The sequence below is a fragment of the Thalassophryne amazonica genome, chromosome 6, assembly GCF_902500255.1.
Source record: "Thalassophryne amazonica chromosome 6, fThaAma1.1, whole genome shotgun sequence".
Classification (NCBI taxonomy): Eukaryota; Metazoa; Chordata; class Actinopteri; order Batrachoidiformes; family Batrachoididae; genus Thalassophryne; species Thalassophryne amazonica.
The window spans coordinates 100,446,839-100,466,178 of record NC_047108.1 but is presented as its reverse complement, the minus strand read 5'-3'; the positions used below and the strand labels follow the sequence as shown (position 1 = coordinate 100,466,178).

The following is a 19,340-nucleotide window of genomic DNA, read 5'->3' as shown; positions in this document are numbered from 1 at the left end:
AGGCAGAGGTCTTGGAAAATAAAGCAGTTTTGACTTATGATTTTGATTTATAAAACAAATTAATCCGGATAGAATAACTCCATTAATGTAAATTCTGTCATTTGTACAAAGTTAAAATATAACAAATATCTTTTAATTTTAAATAATGCACTAATTCTGAAGTTTTGTAACAAACACAGACAGATGCCGAAGGGATTATGGGTAAAATGAGCCTCCACTAACACTGATTGGTTGACTCATTCATTCTATGTAAAAACGAACACGTTAATATGAGGTGTGTGTTGATGTTTATATAAATGTGCTTTTGTAAAATATGCCATTTTTTATTTGCAAAAAAAAAAAAAAAAAAACATTTGCAAAAGCCAATAGTCAAGTTGTGATTAGACAACCGTCTGATATAACCGGGGTCAAAATAAATAGAACACTGCCATCTACTGGAGCCCAGATGCTCAGACCCTAACCCATAATCCTTTGCGCATCAGAGAGTAGCTGCAGTTTAAACAGGACAGAGAGAATCCACAACGACAATTGTAAATGAACATTGTACAACCAAAATGTAAATTTTTATTACTTTTCATCAGCTGCAGCAAGAGACTACAACAACTCTCTGGTGCGCAAAGGATTATGAGATATCTCAATACTTAGGGCGAATACTGCCTTGAACACTACTGGCCAGGAGATGGCAGTAGAGACCCTGAAAACTTGCTAAAACAAATATTCCAAATAAATAATCCGTGTCTGCTACATTTAAGATGCGTGGAATTTAATAAACACAAACCAAATTTCAGACATCTTATACAACCCCTGGCAAAAATTATGGAATCACCGGCCTCAGAGGATGTTCATTCAGTTGTTTAATTTTGTAGAAAAAAGCAGATCACAGACATGACACAAAACTAAAGTCATTTCAAATGGCAACTTTCTGGCTTTAAGAAGCACTATAAGAAATCAAGAAAAAAGATTGTGGCAGTCAGTAATGGTTACTTTTTTAGACCAAGCAGAGGAAAAAAATATGGAATCACTCAAATCTGATGAAAAAATTATGGAATCACCCTGTAAATTTTCATCCCCCAAATTAACACCTGCATCAAATCAGATCTGCTCATTGACATTGACCCTATGCCATGACATTGACCCTATGTGTCTTTTTGCAAGGAATGTTTTTGAAGTTTTTGCTCTATGGCAAGATGCATTATCATCTTGAAAAATGATTTCATCATCCCCAAACATCCTTTCAATTGTCCAAAATATCAACATAAACTTGTGCATTTATTGATGATGTAATGACAGCCATCTCCCCAGTGCCTTTACCTGACATGCAGCCCCATATCATCATTGACTGTGGAAATTTACATGTTCTCTTCAGGCAGTCATCTTTATAAATCTCATTGGAACGGCACCAAACAAAAGTTCCAGCATCATCACCTTGCCCAATGCAGATTCGAGATTCATCACTGAATATGACTTTCATCCAGTCATCCACAGTCCACGATTGCTTTTCCTTAGCCCATTGTAACCTTGTTTTTTTCTGTTTAGGTGTTAATGATGGCTTTCGTTTAGCTTTTCTGTATGTAAATCCCATTTCCTTTAGGCGGTTTCTTACAGTTCGGTCACAGACGTTGACTCCAGTTTCCTCCCATTCGTTCCTCATTTGTTTTGTTGTACATTTTTTGATTTTTGAGACATATTGCTTTAAGTTTTCTGTCTTGACGCTTTGATGTCTTCCTTGGTCTACCAGTATGTTTGCCTTTAACAACCTTCTCATGTTGTTTGTATTTGGTCCAGAGTTTAGACACAGCTGACTGTGAACAACCAACATCATTTGCAACATTGCGTGATGATTTACTCTCTTTTAAGAGTTTGATAATCCTCTCCTTTGTTTCAATTGACATCTCTCGTGTTGGAGCCATGATTCATGTCAGTCCACTTGGTGCAACAGCTCTCCAAGGTGTGTTCACTCCTTTTAGATGCAGACTAACGAGCAGATCTGATATGATGCAGGTGTTAGTTTTGGGGATGAAAATTTACAGGGTGATTCCATAATTTTTTCCTCAGAATTGAGTGATTCCATATTTTTTCCTCTGCTTGGTCTAAAAAAGTAACCGTTACTGACTGCCACAATCTTTTTTTCTTGATTTCTTATAGTGTTTCTTAAAGCCAGAAAGTTGCCATTTGAAATGACTTTAGTTTTGTGTCATGTCTGTGATCTGCTTTTTTTCTACAAAATTAAACAACTGAATGAACATCCTCCGAGGCCGGTGATTCCATAATTTTTGCCAGGGGTTGTATATATTACTCTGGAACAAAGAGGACAGACAGTGTTTGATATAAGCAAGACGTTAAAGTGCAAACAGGAAGCGATTGCAGCTCACAGTGATTCCAATTGAAAATAATGGAGAAGCAACCAGAGCTTCTGGTATTTTTACATAAAACAAACACAATAACAATGTCTATAAACTCAGAGAATATATTCACGAGAGTTTTAGGCACAATATACAAAGGGTTTAATGCTGTTGTCCGTGTGGAGCCTAATCAGAGTGTCTCAAATGCATTTCTCCTGTCATGAATGTGCTGAGATTACCCATAATGCACTGTCTGGAGACACAATGTCCACACTAAAACCTTCAAAATTAGTGCATTACTGTAAAACTAAAACATATATCTGATATTTTCACTTCATAAAATTTCAGAAGTGACGTTAATTTAAATAAATTGTCCAAAATTAGTTTGGTTAAAATTTTAACTATAACTTAAAACTGTACACCTCTGGATGACTTGGGTGATATTGCCAGCGAGTCAGTATGGGGTCAAAAGAAATGAGCTTTTTTCTTTTCTGTGACCAGTTCTTCGTCTGCAGAGGACAGAGTGGTTTCTCCTGGAATTAGCTCTCCTCTGTTTGCAGAAGATAGAACTGTACATATACTACAAAACATTTAACAGGTAGGTACTCAAATCTTTGATGTCAGACTTCATAAATGTTTGTAACTGTTAAGCTTTATTCACTATTCCTGCAAAAAATATGTTAGCGGTGTAAAAATGAATGGACCAAAATTTATCGGAAGATAATTAGTCCGCTGATGGTTTTCCAAATTATCTGAAAAGCTAATCCAATAATGAAAACATTAGCTTCGATAATTAGTGGTTAGCGGATTAGCAGAACTGTGCCCGCCACTGCATAATCCCCACAACAACATGAAAATATATTTATATTTTTTGTTGCAAATTTATTACAAATAAAAAAATTAAGAAATTGCATGTACATAAGTATTCACACCCTCAAAACTTTGTTGATGCAACTTTGGCATCAATTACAGCCTCAAGTCTTCTTAAATATGATGCCACAAGCCCGGTGCACCTGTCTTTGGGCAGTTTTGCCTCTCATGCTCCATCAGGTTGGATGTGGAGTGTTGGTGCACAGCAATTTTCAGATCTCTCCAGAGATGTTCAATCAGGTTCAGGTCTGGGCTCTGGCTGGGCCACTCAAGGACATTCACAGAGTTGTCGTGAAGCCACTCTTTTGATATCTTGGCTGTGTGCTTAGGGTCATTGTCCTACTGAAAAATGAACTGTTGCCCCAGTCTGAGGTCAAGAGCGCTCTGGAGCAGGTTTTCATCCAGGATGTCTCTGTACATTGTTGTTTTAATATTTCTCTCAATCCTGACTAGTCTCCCAGTTCCTGCCGCTGAAAAACATCCCCACAGCATGATGCTGCCTTCACCATGCTTCACTGTAGGGATGGTGTCTGGTTTCCGCCAAAACATGACGCCTGTCATTCACACCAAAGAGTATAATTTTTATCTCATCAGACCAGAGAATTTTGTTTCTCATGGTCTGAGAGTCCTTCAGGTGCCTTTTGGCAAACTCCAGGTGGGCTGCCATGTGCCTTTTACTAAGGAGTGGCTTCTGTCTGGCCCTTCTGGAAGGTTCTCCTCTCTTCACAGAGGAATGCTGGAGCTCTGACAGAGTGACCATTGGGTTCTTGGTCACCTCCCTGACTAAGACCCTTCTTCCCTGATTGCTCAGTTTAGACGGGAAGAGTTAGCTCAGGAAGAGTCCTGGTGGGTCTGAACTTATTCCATTTACAGATGATGGAGGTCACTGTGCTCATTGGGACCTTCAAAGCAGCAGAAATGTTTCTGGACCCTTCCCCAGATTTGTGCCGCAGGAAAATCCTGTCTCAGACGTCTATAGACAATTCCTTTGACTTCATGCTTGGTTTGTGCTCTGATATGCACCATCAACTGTGGGACCTTATATGCAGACAGGTGTGTGTCCAAATCATGTCCAATCAACTGAATTTACCCCAGTTGGACTCCAATTAAGCTGTAGAAACATCTCAAGGATAATCAGTAGAAACAGGACACACTTGAGCTCAATTCTGAGCTTCACAGCAAAGGCTGTGAATACTTCTGTACAGGTGATTTCTGTTTTTCGTTTTTAATAAATTTGCCAAAAACAAACAAACAAACCTTTTTCACATTGTCATTATGGGATATTGAATGAAGAATTTTGAGGAAACAAAATGAATTTCATCCATTTTGGAAGAAGGCTTTAGTGAAGCTCTGAATACTTTCCGAATGCACTGTATCACTAAAGCTTCACCACACAATGATACAATGTGATGCAGCTGTCTATTTCAGAATAAACGTGGAACACAGCGTACACATTATGGTGTGCACCTGTGTCCACACAGCAAGGGATGACCAATGCAGACCTTGTGTGAGAGAGAAATAAATATGAAACAAGGCTACATTTTATTCAGGACTCATAATGTCATTGTGTGCGCAAAGGATATAATTATTTCACGTTAGATTAGTTCCTGCTCACACGATAAGTGCCCATGCTGTACCAAATTACAAAGCACACAGCGAATTGAGACAGAAAATAAGACCCTATGTGATCTGCATCTTTATGTGGATAATAACAAACAGAAATACATTACTGGGCACAAGATACATTTTTGGTTGCTCAGAGATAAAGGTGTATGTGAGCCAACACCTGGCTTTTTCCAGTGGCTGCATATGCTGCCAAATTATTCAAGTATTGATTTCATGCTCAAAAATGAATCAATCTGTGAGAACAAATTATATGTTGCATGTATGCAATAAGATGTTGGGTGCAACATTCTATTTATCTTTTTCTACCGCCACTCTGTGGACACCTTTATGTGCACACCTTGAAAATTCGGTCCCTTAAAGTTGCCCAGTTTTTTTTTTGTTTAAAAAAAAAATCCTTTCAGCTGCCCTTACTTGGGGTTTCAACAACATACATCTCTACCTCAAACAATCTTTATGGACATCCGGCCGACTTTAGCTACAGGTGAGTGCATCATCAGGTTCAAACTGTGTGTGTCTGTGTGTGTGTGTGTGCCTGCATGCCCCTGCATGTTTCTTCCTGCTTATAATAATATTTAAGATCATGCAATTCACGTTATGATGTAATACAGAATGGGTGAATGTGAGGCACCACTGTAAAGCTCAGAGTGTCTACATCAGATGTAAAAAAGTGCCATGAAAATTCAGTCCAGTCAACAAAGAACTGTGATTTAGATAAGTCATTTTGTTTGTCTTCTCCCAGTGGAGGATTTGCTACAGAACTGCAAGTTGATTTGGCACAACTTTTTCACCAGAAGCCCTTGCTGACTCCAGCTGTATTCAGAGAATGTGCACCAAGTGCATTAATTACTCGTGCCACTGATGACAGCGGTGTGACTCACCGTAAATGTATGATGCTCGGCAGCTGCTCCACATCTCCAAGGTAGTTGGCCAACCAGTTCATCGTGTTGCTGACCCCTGAGGTGTCTAAGGGCGCACTGTCTGCAGCGGTAAAGTTCTCCATTTTGATTCTCTCTGGTGTTGCTTCAATGATTTGCTCTGCCAGAGTCATCATATTTACCTGTATCATTGAGACAGCAAAGGACAGAAGAAGTGTCTCCTTGTCAGTGTTCACAATACTGTACATCAGGAGTCATCATCTCTGTTCCTGGAGACCACCTGCCTTACATGTTTTCCATGTCTACCTGTTCTAACCACAGATGACCAATCAAGTCTGGTGCTTCCTAGCCCTTGACTGGCTAAGTACACCTGACAGAGTTAATTAGCCGTGGGTAGAGCAGGAAGAGCTGGAAAACATGAAGGTGAGTGATCACCGAGCAATGTACTGAAGGTTTCAGGAGACTTCAGTCCTTTTACGAGCAGTCTGTTTGCAGGCAAGCTCAGAGAATAATGACTGATCCATCACATATCCTCCACACAGAATATCAGCTCTTGCCCTCTGGCAGACAATTCAGAGTCCCCCACTGTAAACTCAACCATTTTAAAAATTCATTTGTTCCTCGATCTATCAAACTTTTAAACAACGCAACTTGAGGCTGCAGGGATTGCAATAGTTCTATGGTGTTTTATCATGAGCTGTGTGCAATATGTGTTAGTTTCAATGTGTTTCACCACAGGGTGTCTAGAATATTTTGTTAAATGTTTCTAATGTGTAAGTTATTGCTGTGAGTGGCACAGCTGGTGCTGTCTTGTTTACATATAGTTAGTTTTATTGTAATTGTGAAAGCATTTGCATGCTCACTGAGTCTAGAATTAATTTTCTTGTGGGGACAGTAAAGTGCATCGTATCGTATTGTTTATTTTGGTGGGACGTCGTGCAGTGGGCAACTTGATCATCCTGGCAAAATCCAAGTGAGCAAACAGGTCACTTGTTAAAAGAAACACTGAAGGGAAAATGCTTCAAGAACACCCTAGAAATGAAGACAGATCAGGTCAGCATGAGCAGCGTGCGCCAAAATCGAATACTGACACATCCCTACAGGATCATGTATTAGCGCCACACCAGTGTGTCTCTGCAAGTGATTTCCAGCTGAGTGAATGATTTCACAGCCTGGCTGAGCTTCTTAGGGAAGACTCCCAGCACCTGGTGATGTTTATGGTTTCCAGACTTCAGGCAGTCAATGACTGCAAAAGGTTTACCGTTAGGTATTAAAAATGTCAAATTAATGAATGATTTTGCTTGATGGCATTCTCATGTTTGCACCCTTAAAAATTGGGACACCCACTTCAGAAAGTGCTGGAAATCCTCCACAGTTCTTCTGATTTGGATATAAATATGCACAAGTCTCCACCTGAAATTCCGATTCATGATTTGCTTTCAGATTCATGATAAAAAGTTAGTTAAAAATATAAACTCCCAGTCATTAGGGAGAGCACTGTAAGTGTAACTTTACTGTGATTCCAATCCAGCACACCTCCTGGAGGAGACGTCAGATTGAGATGGATGGAAGGAAGAATCACTTGGCAATGAATGACGGATCAATAGAGTAAGTTTATTATGCAGCGATGCTAATCGACAGAGCACCATGTTGGCCCCATGTCTGTTACCTCCTCAATGCAAAAAAAAAAAGAAAGTTCTCACACACACATACACACAAATATAAAAAATAAAGTCGGCTGGCCTTTTTGTATGCAACTCTGTGTACTGCATCATGTGAAATTAGCAGTTCCGTCAATAAATATCTGTTCTGACAAAATTCATTGATTAATTCTTGTGGTTTTTGTTTAGTAGTTTTGACTGATTTTTCTTGAACTGATTTTTGTCACAGATCAGTGCGAGTGCTCAGGCTTGGTTGTAATCTCACCTGCAGGTCATCCATCTGTGTGAGACAGTCCTGATTCTCCAGATCATCCCGATAGGAAAGCAGTTCTGCATCAGCCATCTCTCTGTCTGCAATCACCAGCATGCCGAGTTGTTCTCGCTGACGTAACCGGTTGGCCAATTTCTCCTTCCCCAGTGTGCTGCTTCCAGTGACCCCCAGCCCCTTCCTCCCCAGAGCACTACTGGAGAAGTTTTCTCTGGAGGTCCATCTGGCTGTTCCTGTGCTGCCTGCTCCAGACAGGCCCTTCTCTGAGCTCAGGGCCTCTGAAGACAGGTTTTTGGGGCTAGATGACAGCTTGTGGAGCTGTTGTTGCTCCAGGCTCAGAGGAACAGACATGGCCTTGTCAGGCCTAGCCTGAAACAGTTCTGGGTTGGGTTTATGTTTTTTAGCTAGAGGGAGGTCCCTCTGGCCCTCACTGCTGTAGTAGTTGGAAGGTTCTGACCGTGGCCTTCTCAAATCTGCAAGAAATATAGATGGATCATACAAAAATGAATTATTTTCTGCATGACAATGTGACTGAGTAGATTTTTAGTGGGACTGCACTGACCTGGATTGAGGCTGGCGGTGCTGGAGGTGGTTGTTGTAGCGCCTCCTTTCTTGCTGTTGGGTGTTACTACACTATCATTTGCCCAGCTGACTATCCAACTGTCTGTGGTGGCAGCATCAGGTGCTGGAGAGAAAGACATGCGAGTTGTAGCTGGTAGAGGTGTTGGTGGCTGCTGCTCTTCCCTCTGAAGTTGCTCCAGACACTCGGCAAGTTTGGTATGGCCGCGAGAACGGGCGATTGACAGGGGAAGGCGACCCAGAGAGTCTGGAATAGCGAGAGCACGTCTGTCCCATTTATACAGGACAACTGCTGCCTCCAGGTGTCCCAGGGCACATGCCCACATCTAAATAAAACAGAATGGGGGTGGAGCAGCAATTTCAATTTTCAAATATTCAGAAAACATCAGTTCCTTATACTGGCTTTTCAACTGATTGACATTTGGACATCGCTTGAGTTCCTTCGTCAGATTATTCCACATTTTTGGGCCACAAGCAGAAACACAGAAACCTTTCCTGGTCGTCCGAGCGCCAAAATTTCAAAATGATACAAGCCCCTTAAATTATTTTCCCTTCTTTCTCCTTGAAAAATTCTTGAATTCTGAGGGGCTGTTGCTTATTTTTCACTTTATACATTAATTGCACAGTCTTAAACATAATCATATCGTGAAGTTTTAATATTTTAGATTTAATAAACAATGAATTGGTGTGGTCTCGATAACCTATGTTGTGAATTGTTCTTAATGCTCTTTTTTAGAGAATAGATAATGATTGCAGTGTCGTTTTATAATTATTGTCCCAAACTTCAGCCCAGTAAGCCAACTAGGGAGCAACCAATGAACAATACAGAGTATGAAGTGCTTTGCAATCAAGAACATGCCTTACCTTATTTAGTACTGCAATACTTTTTGACACTTTCTTTTGAATATGTTGAATATGAGCTTTCCAATTCATTCTTTCATCGATAATAACACCTAAGAACTTATTTTCTTTGACACGCTCTATGATTACCCCTTGTATATTTAACTGAATTTGTATGTCTTTATTGTAATTCCCAAATAACATTATTTTAGTTTTAGACTAATTTAGTGATAATTTATTAATATCAAACCATCTCTTTAACTTTATCATTCCAGTATGTCAGGGGTGGCCAAGTTCGGTCCTCGAGAGCCACCTTCCTGACACTCTTAGTTGTCTCCCTGCTCCAACACACCTGAATCCAATGAAAGACTCATTAGCAGACTTTTAATGAGCCTTTCATTGGATTCAGGTGTGTTGGAGCAGGGAGACAACTAAGAGTGTCAGGAAGGTGGCTCTCGGGGACCGAACTTGGTCACCCCTGCAGTATGTAAATCAGACAATAATTTCTGCTAATTTTCTGCTGAACAAAACAGGGTTGTATCATCTGCAAACAGAACTGCCTTAAACAGATCTGAAACTTTACATAAATCATTAATGTACAAAATAAATCATTTTGGTCCCAAAACAGAACCTTGTCTCCTATTTTCTCACGCTTGTAATTACAATAGCCATTTTTCTTTGTAGCTAGAGCTGTTGAAGGTCTAGGTCCAGGACCTTCAGACACTTTGGTGAAAGTTTGGCATTGGGGTGACACACCGTATATACAAATAACACAGCTCAAAGTAAGATCCCGAGTAGCACCACAAACATGCCCTAAACCATCCCAAACCCCTTTGTGCTTAGCGTGGAGTCCACAAACCCTCTGAGCATGAACTAAGATGAAATGCTATCCACAAACTACTCATTGATACATTTTATATATACAAAGATATATAGTAGTGTCCCAAGGACCAATCCCTGAGGCACACCTCATTGTATTTTGTTAATCTATCACTGCTGTACACAAGGATGAAATAAATCCACACATACGTGAGTGAGCTGTGGTATAATGTCGTAAATGTGCCATAACTCTGTTGTAAAACTAGAGTAAACCTCTTTGTGAGTAGCATGAAGTCTTTGAGTGATTTGAGCAAACTACTTTGAAATTTTATCACCAAACCAATTACTTACGAGGTCTATTAGAAAAGTATCCGACCTTTTTATTTTTTGCAAAAACCATATGGATTTGAATCGTGTGATTGCATCAGCCAAGCTTGAACCTTCGTGCGCATGCGTGAGTTTTTTCACGCCTGTCGGTTGCGTCATTCGCCTATGAGCAGGCTTTGTGTGAGCAGTGGTCCACCCCTCTCGTCGGATTTTTATTGCGAATAAAATGTCTGAACGATTTGGAGCTTTGCTGCATCAATTTTTTCCAGAAACTGTGAGAGACCCCCAGGTGGACACCATTCGGAAAATTCAGATGGATTTCAGGGATGATTTTATGGGGATTACACAGATTAAGCAGTGCTCCACCCAGTTTAAAGACCGCCCACAGCGTCTGAAAGCGTGGCGCACTCCGAGTGCCGATCGACAGGCTGAAACCCCGCTGAAAAAACCAGATCATTTCCAAAATGAAGGCTTTGTTGATCCGGGACGTCGTCTGACTTCCACAGAAATGGCAGGAGACGTGGACATCAGCACTTTTTCAGCACATTCCACTGTTACAGGAGTTTTTGTCATGGAAAGAGAAGTGGAGGGATGTGCCACGGAGCCGCTCATGGCGCGGACAAAAGCACCTCCGTGTTGGTCTCACAGGACGGCTTTCAGATGGCTTTCAGACGGCTTTCGGTGGCTTTTCAGGCGTGTGACTATCCGAGAAATTGTGAATGAGCTGGACATGCCAGAACATGTCCTGTGAGGCTTCATCACGGCGTTGCTTTGCGCCATGCGGCTCCGTCCCGACGCGCAAATTTCTCCGCTCCTCTTTCCATGACAAAAACTCCTGTAACAGTGGAATGTGCCGTTCATTTTCAAAGTGAACACTTTGTTGATCCGGGACGTTGTCTGACTTCCAGAGAAATTGCAGAAGACGTGGACATCAGCACTTTTTCGGCACATTGAGACAGACGTGCAGAGAAATTCGCGTGTCGGGACGGAGCCGCATGGCGCAAAGCAATGCCATGATGAAGCCTCACAAGACATGTTCTGGCATGTCCAGCTCATTCACAATTTCTCGGATAGTCACACGACTGAAAAGCCACCAAAAGCCGTCTGAAAGCCATCTGAAAGCCGTCCTGTGAGACCAACACGGAGGTGCTTTTGTCCGCGCCATGAGCGGCTCTGTGGTGCATCCCTCCGCTTCTCTTTCCATGACAAAAACTCCTGTAACAGTGGAATGTGCCGAAAAAGTGGTGACGTCCACGTCTTCTGCCATTTCTGTGGTAGTCAGACGACGTCCCGGATCAACAAAGCCTTCACTTTGGAAATGATCTGGTTTTTTCAGCGGGGTTTCAGCCTGTCGATCGGCACTCGGAGTGCGCCACGCTTTCAGACGCTGTGGGCGGTCTTTAAACTGGGTGGAGCACTGCTTAATCTGTGTAATCCCCATAAAATCGTCCCTGAAAGCCATCTGAATTTTCCGAATGGTGTCCACCTGGGGGTCTCTCACAGTTTCTGGAAAAAATTGATGCAGCAAAGCTCCAAATCGTTCAGACATTTTATTCGCAATAAAAATCCGACGAGAGGGGTGGACCACTGCTCACACAAAGCCTGCTCATAGGCGAATGACGCAACCGACAGGCGTGAAAAAACTCACGCATGCGCACGAAGGTTCAAGCTTGGCTGATGCAATCACACGATTCAAATCCATATGGTTTTTGCAAAAAATAAAAAGGTCGGATACTTTTCTAATAGACCTCGTACGAGGTCTGTCCATAAAGTATCGTACCTTTTTATTTTTTTCGAAAACTATATGGATTTCATTCATATGTTTTTACGTCAGACATGCTTGAACCCTCGTGCGCATGCGTGAGTTTTTCCACGCCTGTCGGTGACGTCATTCGCCTGTGAGCACGCCTTGTGGAAGGAGTGGTCCCACCCCCTCGTCGGATTTTCATTGTCTGGAAATGGCGGAATGAAAAGGACAAGTTCTTTTATACTCACTCGACTGGTAAGCACTGAAAGCCGAGATAGTCATGTCCCAACTTGTCCTCTAACACTCCGAAACGGAGGTGTTCCTTTGTCTCGCTTCATCAGCGAATCGGTCGTGACGCGCAAAGCCTCCGCGCGGCTTTCCATGACAAAATCTCTTGTTAAAAGTGAAATCTGCCGGAAAATGGCTGATGTCCAGGTCTTGTGATAACCAGAGAAAGAGCACACGACGGTCTCGTATCCACAGAGCCATCAGCTTAGAAATGATCCAGTGGTTTGTGCCGCATCGTCGCAGCTCGCAGCGCGGCGCACCGACCGTCCTTTAAAGGGGTCCTTAAACCTGTAGTTAAAGTCCTTATTCTCTGTGAAGCCCGTAAAATTTTCACTGAAAGCCAGATAAATTTTTCGAATGGTTTCCAGGTGCCAGTCTCTAACAGCTTCTGAAAAAATTCTGATGGAAAAAAAGTCCTTTTCATTCCGCCATTTCCAGACAATGAAAATCCGACGAGGGGGCGGGACCACTCCTTCCACAAGGCATGCTCACAGGCGAATGACGTCACCGACAGGTGTGGCAAAACTCACGCATGCGCACGAGGGTTCAAGCATGTCTGACGTAAAAACATATGAATGAAATCCATATAGTTTTTGAAAAAAATAAAAAGATACGATACTTTATGGACAGACCTCGTATACATTAAAAATGGTAGAAAGAAGGAAACCCTGGAATTTTGCTGGTGTTCAACACATAGTAACTGGGTTAGTGTGACCAGATAAAATCATTATTCCATTCAAGAGATACTGAGAGGATAAGAACACAGAAAAAAATGTGTATTTTCCAGTTTCAATAAAGTTCACACAGTTCTAAAAGAGATTGTAAATTCTCTTACCAAAGGTGTGCAGGAAAAGTGGTCAACATTGAGCGGGTCCACTTCCAGCTCAAGGTCAATACTGTCAGCATGCTTGGTGCTGGATGGGAGGGAAAATGTACAGTTAGACGCCAACTACACACAGAGAAACAAACTTGTTCTTGTTCTTACCGCCACTTAATGAGTGTCTGGATGAGGGTGGCATAACCCTGGCCTGCAGCCAGGTGAAGAAGTGTCATGCCTCTGAAGGTCTTAGAGTGGATTAAATGCTTGGACTTTGCCCAACAAGCTCTGCTCATCATCTTCTCACAAACCACCACGACACGGCTCTCAAAGGAGCTGCTGGCCTGCGTCTGGCCGGGCACACACTGAGACACACAAGAGAAAGAAGAAGTTACTGGTGTATGGGTATAATCACAGGATAACTCAGCGAGTAGCATGATCTGATTATTCACAAACACACACACGTATAATTTTTTTTTTAACCTGTGACTGGCTGTTGTTGCCTCCTCCACCTCCTCCCCCTGCTCCCCCAACTCCTCCTCCAGCTCCACCACTCCCTGCGCTGCTCGACTGCTGGTGGCTGGCCATCTCTGCCATCCTCCTCTCCATCTGCTCCAAACGCTCCAGGATAGACATTCTGAACTGGTTATCTAGGTGCACAGTGGAACCCAGCAGAAGAAGAAACACGTCAGCACACAAATATCATCTAACGTGGAAAAACTAAAAAGAAAACCATTGCAATAAATAAAAAGCACAAACAACTTTGATGAAACCACTAATTTTTGCAGTGGATCTGACTAAGGGAGCAGATCCAGGATTTTTTTTTTTAAACATTGTGAGATAAGATGATTTGCAGATTTCTGTCAATTACTCAGAAATTAATACATAGCCCATCATGAATAAAATCAGGTACACATATTAATATTCCTATTAAATTTGGTGCAAATCCCTATAAATATCCAGATTTTATTGATCATCGTAAGAGTTTGAAATCAGTGAATTTTTTTAAAATTTACATATTCTGCAATGTAAAGGTTTAATCATTGTGTTATGCTGCATTTACACATAACGATGCCAAGTCACAAATGCCAAGAAGTATACATTTTTGGCCGCTGATCACGAATGTGATGATTCGGGGCAGAGGCGTCAGGTCTCCTCAGGAGCTGCTGCAACATGTTACCACTCGTTATGATTAATGGCACGTTGACAGGGTTTTCTATATATCAGCAATATGATTATCAAATATTAATGTCTTTACTTTGATTATTAATGTCTTTACTTTGATGTACTGTCTTTGATCTAGTCTGTGATTCTGTTCTCTATTTTCCTATATACAGATATACATGTGTGAGAGTTCATGTACCATTACTCTTTTAATTAATCACTTATTGTTAAAGCAATCATATACACTGAACTGTTCAAATAATCATTACAACTGCTCACAAGATGATCTTTGACTCAGTGAGAAGGCAGACTGTTTTGCTGAGATCATGTTTTTGCTGAGCACAGATGCATGTTCTAATTAACAGTCCAGCCTTGAGCAGGGAGCGGTGTGACCTGTGTATTAGTTCAGGGTTACGTTGTTTACTTCATGAGACTGGAGGCTTAAAGCCATAACAATTTCATATCAATGTGAGACCAGACTTTGTGTCGCTAACGTGTTTTGGTATTTTGTCCTTCCATATGCTTGTATGTAACTTTATTCTAAATAAATACGGGAGGCAGATGGGCGGGGCCGTTCAGAGCGGACGAGACGGTTGTTGGCGAGGGGTCACGCTTGTTTGCTCTCTCCTGGTCAGGAAAAAGAAATTCAGTGTCTCCTGCGTGATTATTTTCTGTGTTAACTGAGTTGTTCTTTTCAGGTCCAACTCTGAACAACTCTGACACACGTGTTGCTGGAGAATTATCAGGAACCATTACACACGGTCAAAATAATGTTCTGTGCTGTTCCGCGCTATTGCGCGTAACAGTGGATCGTTACGGTCTGTCACATTGTGAATGAGGTGGATAGTCTCCACACACACACACACACACACATATTCATCTTACGATCAGCTGCTGAACAATTAAGATCACTCCCAAACATCAGGCACAGCAGCAGCAGGTGGAACACCTGCAGGAGTGCGCCGATGAACACTGGAACGAGACTTTTAGCTGACTTGGCATCACTGTCCTTCTTCAGCAAACTACAGCAATGAAACTGAAGGCGGTGCAGCAGGGTTTAATTGTGTGCACATCAGAGAAGAACGCTGTCATGCTCAATTAAGGATCACCACTAATCAAGACAGATCAACACGCTCAGTTGCGACCTCCACGACATGAGACGAACTGAGGGTGGTGCATGACATTTATGGAAGATTTTTGGCAGCCAAAAACACGGTCCATGAAAATCACAAAAATCACGCACCAACACGCACTATTAAGAAACCTATTCAGATGCGTTAAGTCACGTTAAGAATGTCAGTAATGTGCTGAGAATGACACAAATATGACATTCGTAACGCATCCTGCATATGTGTGAACGCAGCATCATGAAGTACAATAACAGTTCCATGATTTTGTTGTGTCCACGCCATCAGCGAGCAGTAACCCAGTGGCTAAGGAGCTGGAATACCAACATGTAGGCCTGGGTTCGAATCCCACTCAGCTTACCTGTCTCTGTCCTTGGACATGATACTTCATTTGCATTGACTCAATCCACTCAGCTATAAATGAGTATTGGCCATGGCAGGGCAAGTAATCTGAGTCAGACTGGCATCCCATCCAGGGAGAGTAGTAGAACTCTCTTGGAGCACTCCCAGTTAAAAATGCACTAAAGCCCATCAATCATCCACTAATAGTTGTCAAGCGAAGCTCCCGTGGCCACTCAAATATAGCTGCAGCACACTTCAGGTGGAACAACTGGCTGATGAGTCGGGGTGTGGCAACTGTGTCCATCCGATCGCAAAGGGCTTCACACAAGCTTTGAGAGGTGAAGGTGGGAATAAATCCATTATGTCCCAACACTGATCCAAGAGTTTGTACAGTGAGACCAACACTACAGGAGCGCGATGGATGGAAGTGTTTAAAGCTAGAGTGTTTACATGGTGCTTAGCAAGCAATTACTGCCTTGTACCCATGTCCGTCAGTGGAGATGTAAAGTGCTGGCTCAGCTCACACTTCAAGCGTAGCAAGAAAATAACTACGTTCTCTGTAGGGAAAGCGCTGCACAATTCACAACCTAAGTGAAGATAGCGCAACAAAAGTGTCAATAAATCTAACAAACAAAATAACTGTGCCGTATGCCAAAAAAGTTAGGATGATCAAACTTCTAAGAATGCTTTGATAACTTTGCAATGCCAAAAAGTTTGCTGTTTGACCAATTGCAATACGTTTATGCAAGATTATAAGTCAAGTCAAATAGTTGTGAGCATGCACGTGCGTGCACACGCACAGTGCTGTGTACAGACAGTGAAATGGGATGGGCAAAGAGAGCCCACTGCAGCAGGGAGTACAGAAGACTGCATTAGCATTCCCCATTTAGCCACTATGAGGCCGTTTCTGTGGCAACCTGCTGCCGAGCGGTAACTAGGCGACAGGAACATGGCCGTGTGTGTATGGTCTGCCTGCATGCTATTGGCTTATTGATGAAGGGGAGGAGATGGATTCAGTACACCAACAAAAAACAAACAAAAAAAAACCAACAAAAAAGAGAAAGAAAGGCAAACAATGAAAAACTGCCACAGTCTATAAATCGTTGCTGCTGATCTACTCTCTTGTCCCGCTGCTGGTACCATAGGTAGAGACCTAATGATTTAAAGCGCAGCGCCTTGATAGCACGACCTAGTGACATTTGCACTTCACGGCTTCTTGGCAGTCTGTGGAGCGCGAATGTCACAGTCGGACTTCCCGAGAGCCGCTGTAAAAAGAGGTCAAGTAAGTGATTTCACTGGACATAAAAATGTGAAGTGCTGCTGTCAGTGACAATCTGCTGCGCTCTGAAGGATGGACAAAAGGTCCCTGCTTTTGATCTCGCTTTGTCAAGCAGACAAACTGAGCTTGCTGCCAGATCAGTGAGCATGGAGCGTTTCCTCCGTTACCCGTCCACGTGGACTTACACAAACACAGGTGAGGCGAAACCCTGTTCCAGACCAAGCGCTGGCTGTATATGTGGTGCCGAGTGTTTGTATTGATATGCGCCTATGGTCTCGCCCTCCCGCTCTCACGCAGCAGCTGACATGAGGAAAAAGATGGAGAGAAGAGACCCAGAGGATAGTTAGCAGGAGGCTGACATGTCTTTGTTCAGACCCAGTGCTGCAGTGTGCTGCAGTGCAGATGATGTCATCTCCACCTGCTGCCTGCTCCAAATGCGATGCACGTCCACTGCAGAGGGAGGACGGCCATATAGACGAGTGGGCGGGGCTAAGGAGGAGACAAGGAAGGTGTGCAGCCAAACAGAACCGCAACAACAAGGTGACGTTGTCGACACCTTCCCACTTCCCGTGTTTACTCCCTTGTGACGACGTGTGACAGCAAACGTGGTCGCTTGCGCACATTTAGGGCAGACTGTCACATGCCATTTTTAAAAAATATGCAAAATGAGACAGCCCACCATTCATTATATGTTGTGGGTGTCAATGAACAGTGATGAATGAAGTGAAGTGAGCGCATACAGCTGCCGTGATACAAAAACGTCTCACAAAGATGGAGTTTGTGGAAGAATCTAAATGACTTGTGGAGATATAAAGTATCTGTCATGTTTTCCCTATGGAATCCTCTTATATGACAAGGATCCGTGTTAATGTTTCTAATCCAAATTACACACAAAAAACAGAGAAGCAGCGCAAGACAGAGAGAGAGAGAAAGTGACTTTAGTGAATGAAAAGCTAGACTGAATTTCCAGTGAACAAAATCTTGCATTTCTTCCAACCTGAAGCACTTCTGGTGTGGTTCACACTCACACTGGAGCATTAAGTGTGACAGAAAAACAGTCAACAAAGTTGAATGTGAAAGAACGAAGAATTTTTTTTTCTTCTTTACAATCCGTTACATAACTGTTAAAGTGTAATTCATAGAATTACAGTGAATGAATTATTATTTGAGTGATTTCCTTCTGGAAGTGAGAGGGAAATCATCTTTGCTCTGAGACAAAACCCAGAAGAGGCTGGGAAATATATCATAATAATATACATATAACATTTTTAAAGTTTGTGAAAAGTAATAACACTTAGAATAAGAGGACTAATAACTATTTGAGTGCTAAACTTTAGTTTCAAGCCTCGGAACAAAGTTCATTACACTAATGACTTGTGGTCCCAGTCACCACTTGGCAGGTTTTCAAAACCCTCTAAATTGTGCAATTTGAAGTAGCAAATTGAAAATAGGCTTAATGGAAACAAATGAATCGGGGGTGGGGGACCTTCACAAATATCACAAAAAGTTCTCAAAGTGGTTTTTCAGGCAGTTAAAAAAGTGTGTTTCTCAAAACACACGTTTTCAACACACTTCTCAATATAAAGCGCCTTGGGGCAACTGTTTGTTGTGATTTGGCGCTTTATAAATAAAATTGATTGATTGATTGATTGAAAACTACAATTCAAACACTTTTTCGCATATAGTTCACATGACGGACAGAAAGATAAAATACAGGGTGTGGTACTTGTCGGTGGAGTAAGAGATGGAAAGCTTGTTACACCTTATAACAGATGACATTATGGTAATACCGGATTCAAGAAAACAACAAAATGGCAATATTTAACAGGACTTATTCTTCTGTCACCATAACTATTGGAATTAAAGTTCTCAAGAGAGCCTCGCTGGAGCAACAGTTATCATCTCTCGTATTACTTCCCTCAGTGGAAATGCGCAAATCTGTAATGGAAACCCAACCACAGTCTTAAACAATGATCCAAAATATAGAATAACAAGCTAGGCTGCATGGGCAAAGTTCACAGACTATACAATGATCGGCCACTTTATTAGGTACCCCTATTCAACTGTTTGTGAACACAAATAGCTAATCAGCCAATCACGTGGCAGCAACTCAATTCATTTAGTCATCTAGACATGGTGAAGATGACTTGCTGAAGTTCAAATCGAGTGTCAGAATGGGGAAGAAAGGGGATCTAAGTAACTTTGAAGGTGGCATGATTGTTGGTGCCAGACGGGCTGGTCTGAGTATTTCAGAAACTGCTGATCTACTGGGATTTTCACACACAACTATCTCTATGAATTACAGAGTAAGGTCCGAAAAAGATGAAGCCAGTGAGTGGCAGTTGTGTGGACAAAAATCAGCTGCTGAT

General features: G+C 42.1%; 1 protein-coding gene across 9 annotated transcripts in view; it reads right to left on the bottom strand.

The window, feature by feature from the left end:
* Nucleotides 1-19,340, bottom strand: part of camta1a (calmodulin binding transcription activator 1a) — a 919,840-nt gene that overhangs the window by 34,405 nt on the left and 866,095 nt on the right. For all 9 annotated transcript variants that reach the window (XM_034172934.1, XM_034172936.1, XM_034172940.1 and 6 more), the window contains 6 exons: nucleotides 13,543-13,709; nucleotides 13,228-13,424; nucleotides 13,078-13,156; nucleotides 8,205-8,547; nucleotides 7,640-8,115; nucleotides 5,717-5,895 (listed from right to left, as the gene is read on the bottom strand). In XM_034172934.1, coding sequence (XP_034028825.1) covers nucleotides 5,717-5,895; nucleotides 7,640-8,115; nucleotides 8,205-8,547; nucleotides 13,078-13,156; nucleotides 13,228-13,424; nucleotides 13,543-13,709 — 1,441 coding nt within the window. The remainder of the gene's footprint in view (nucleotides 1-5,716; nucleotides 5,896-7,639; nucleotides 8,116-8,204; nucleotides 8,548-13,077; nucleotides 13,157-13,227; nucleotides 13,425-13,542; nucleotides 13,710-19,340) is intronic.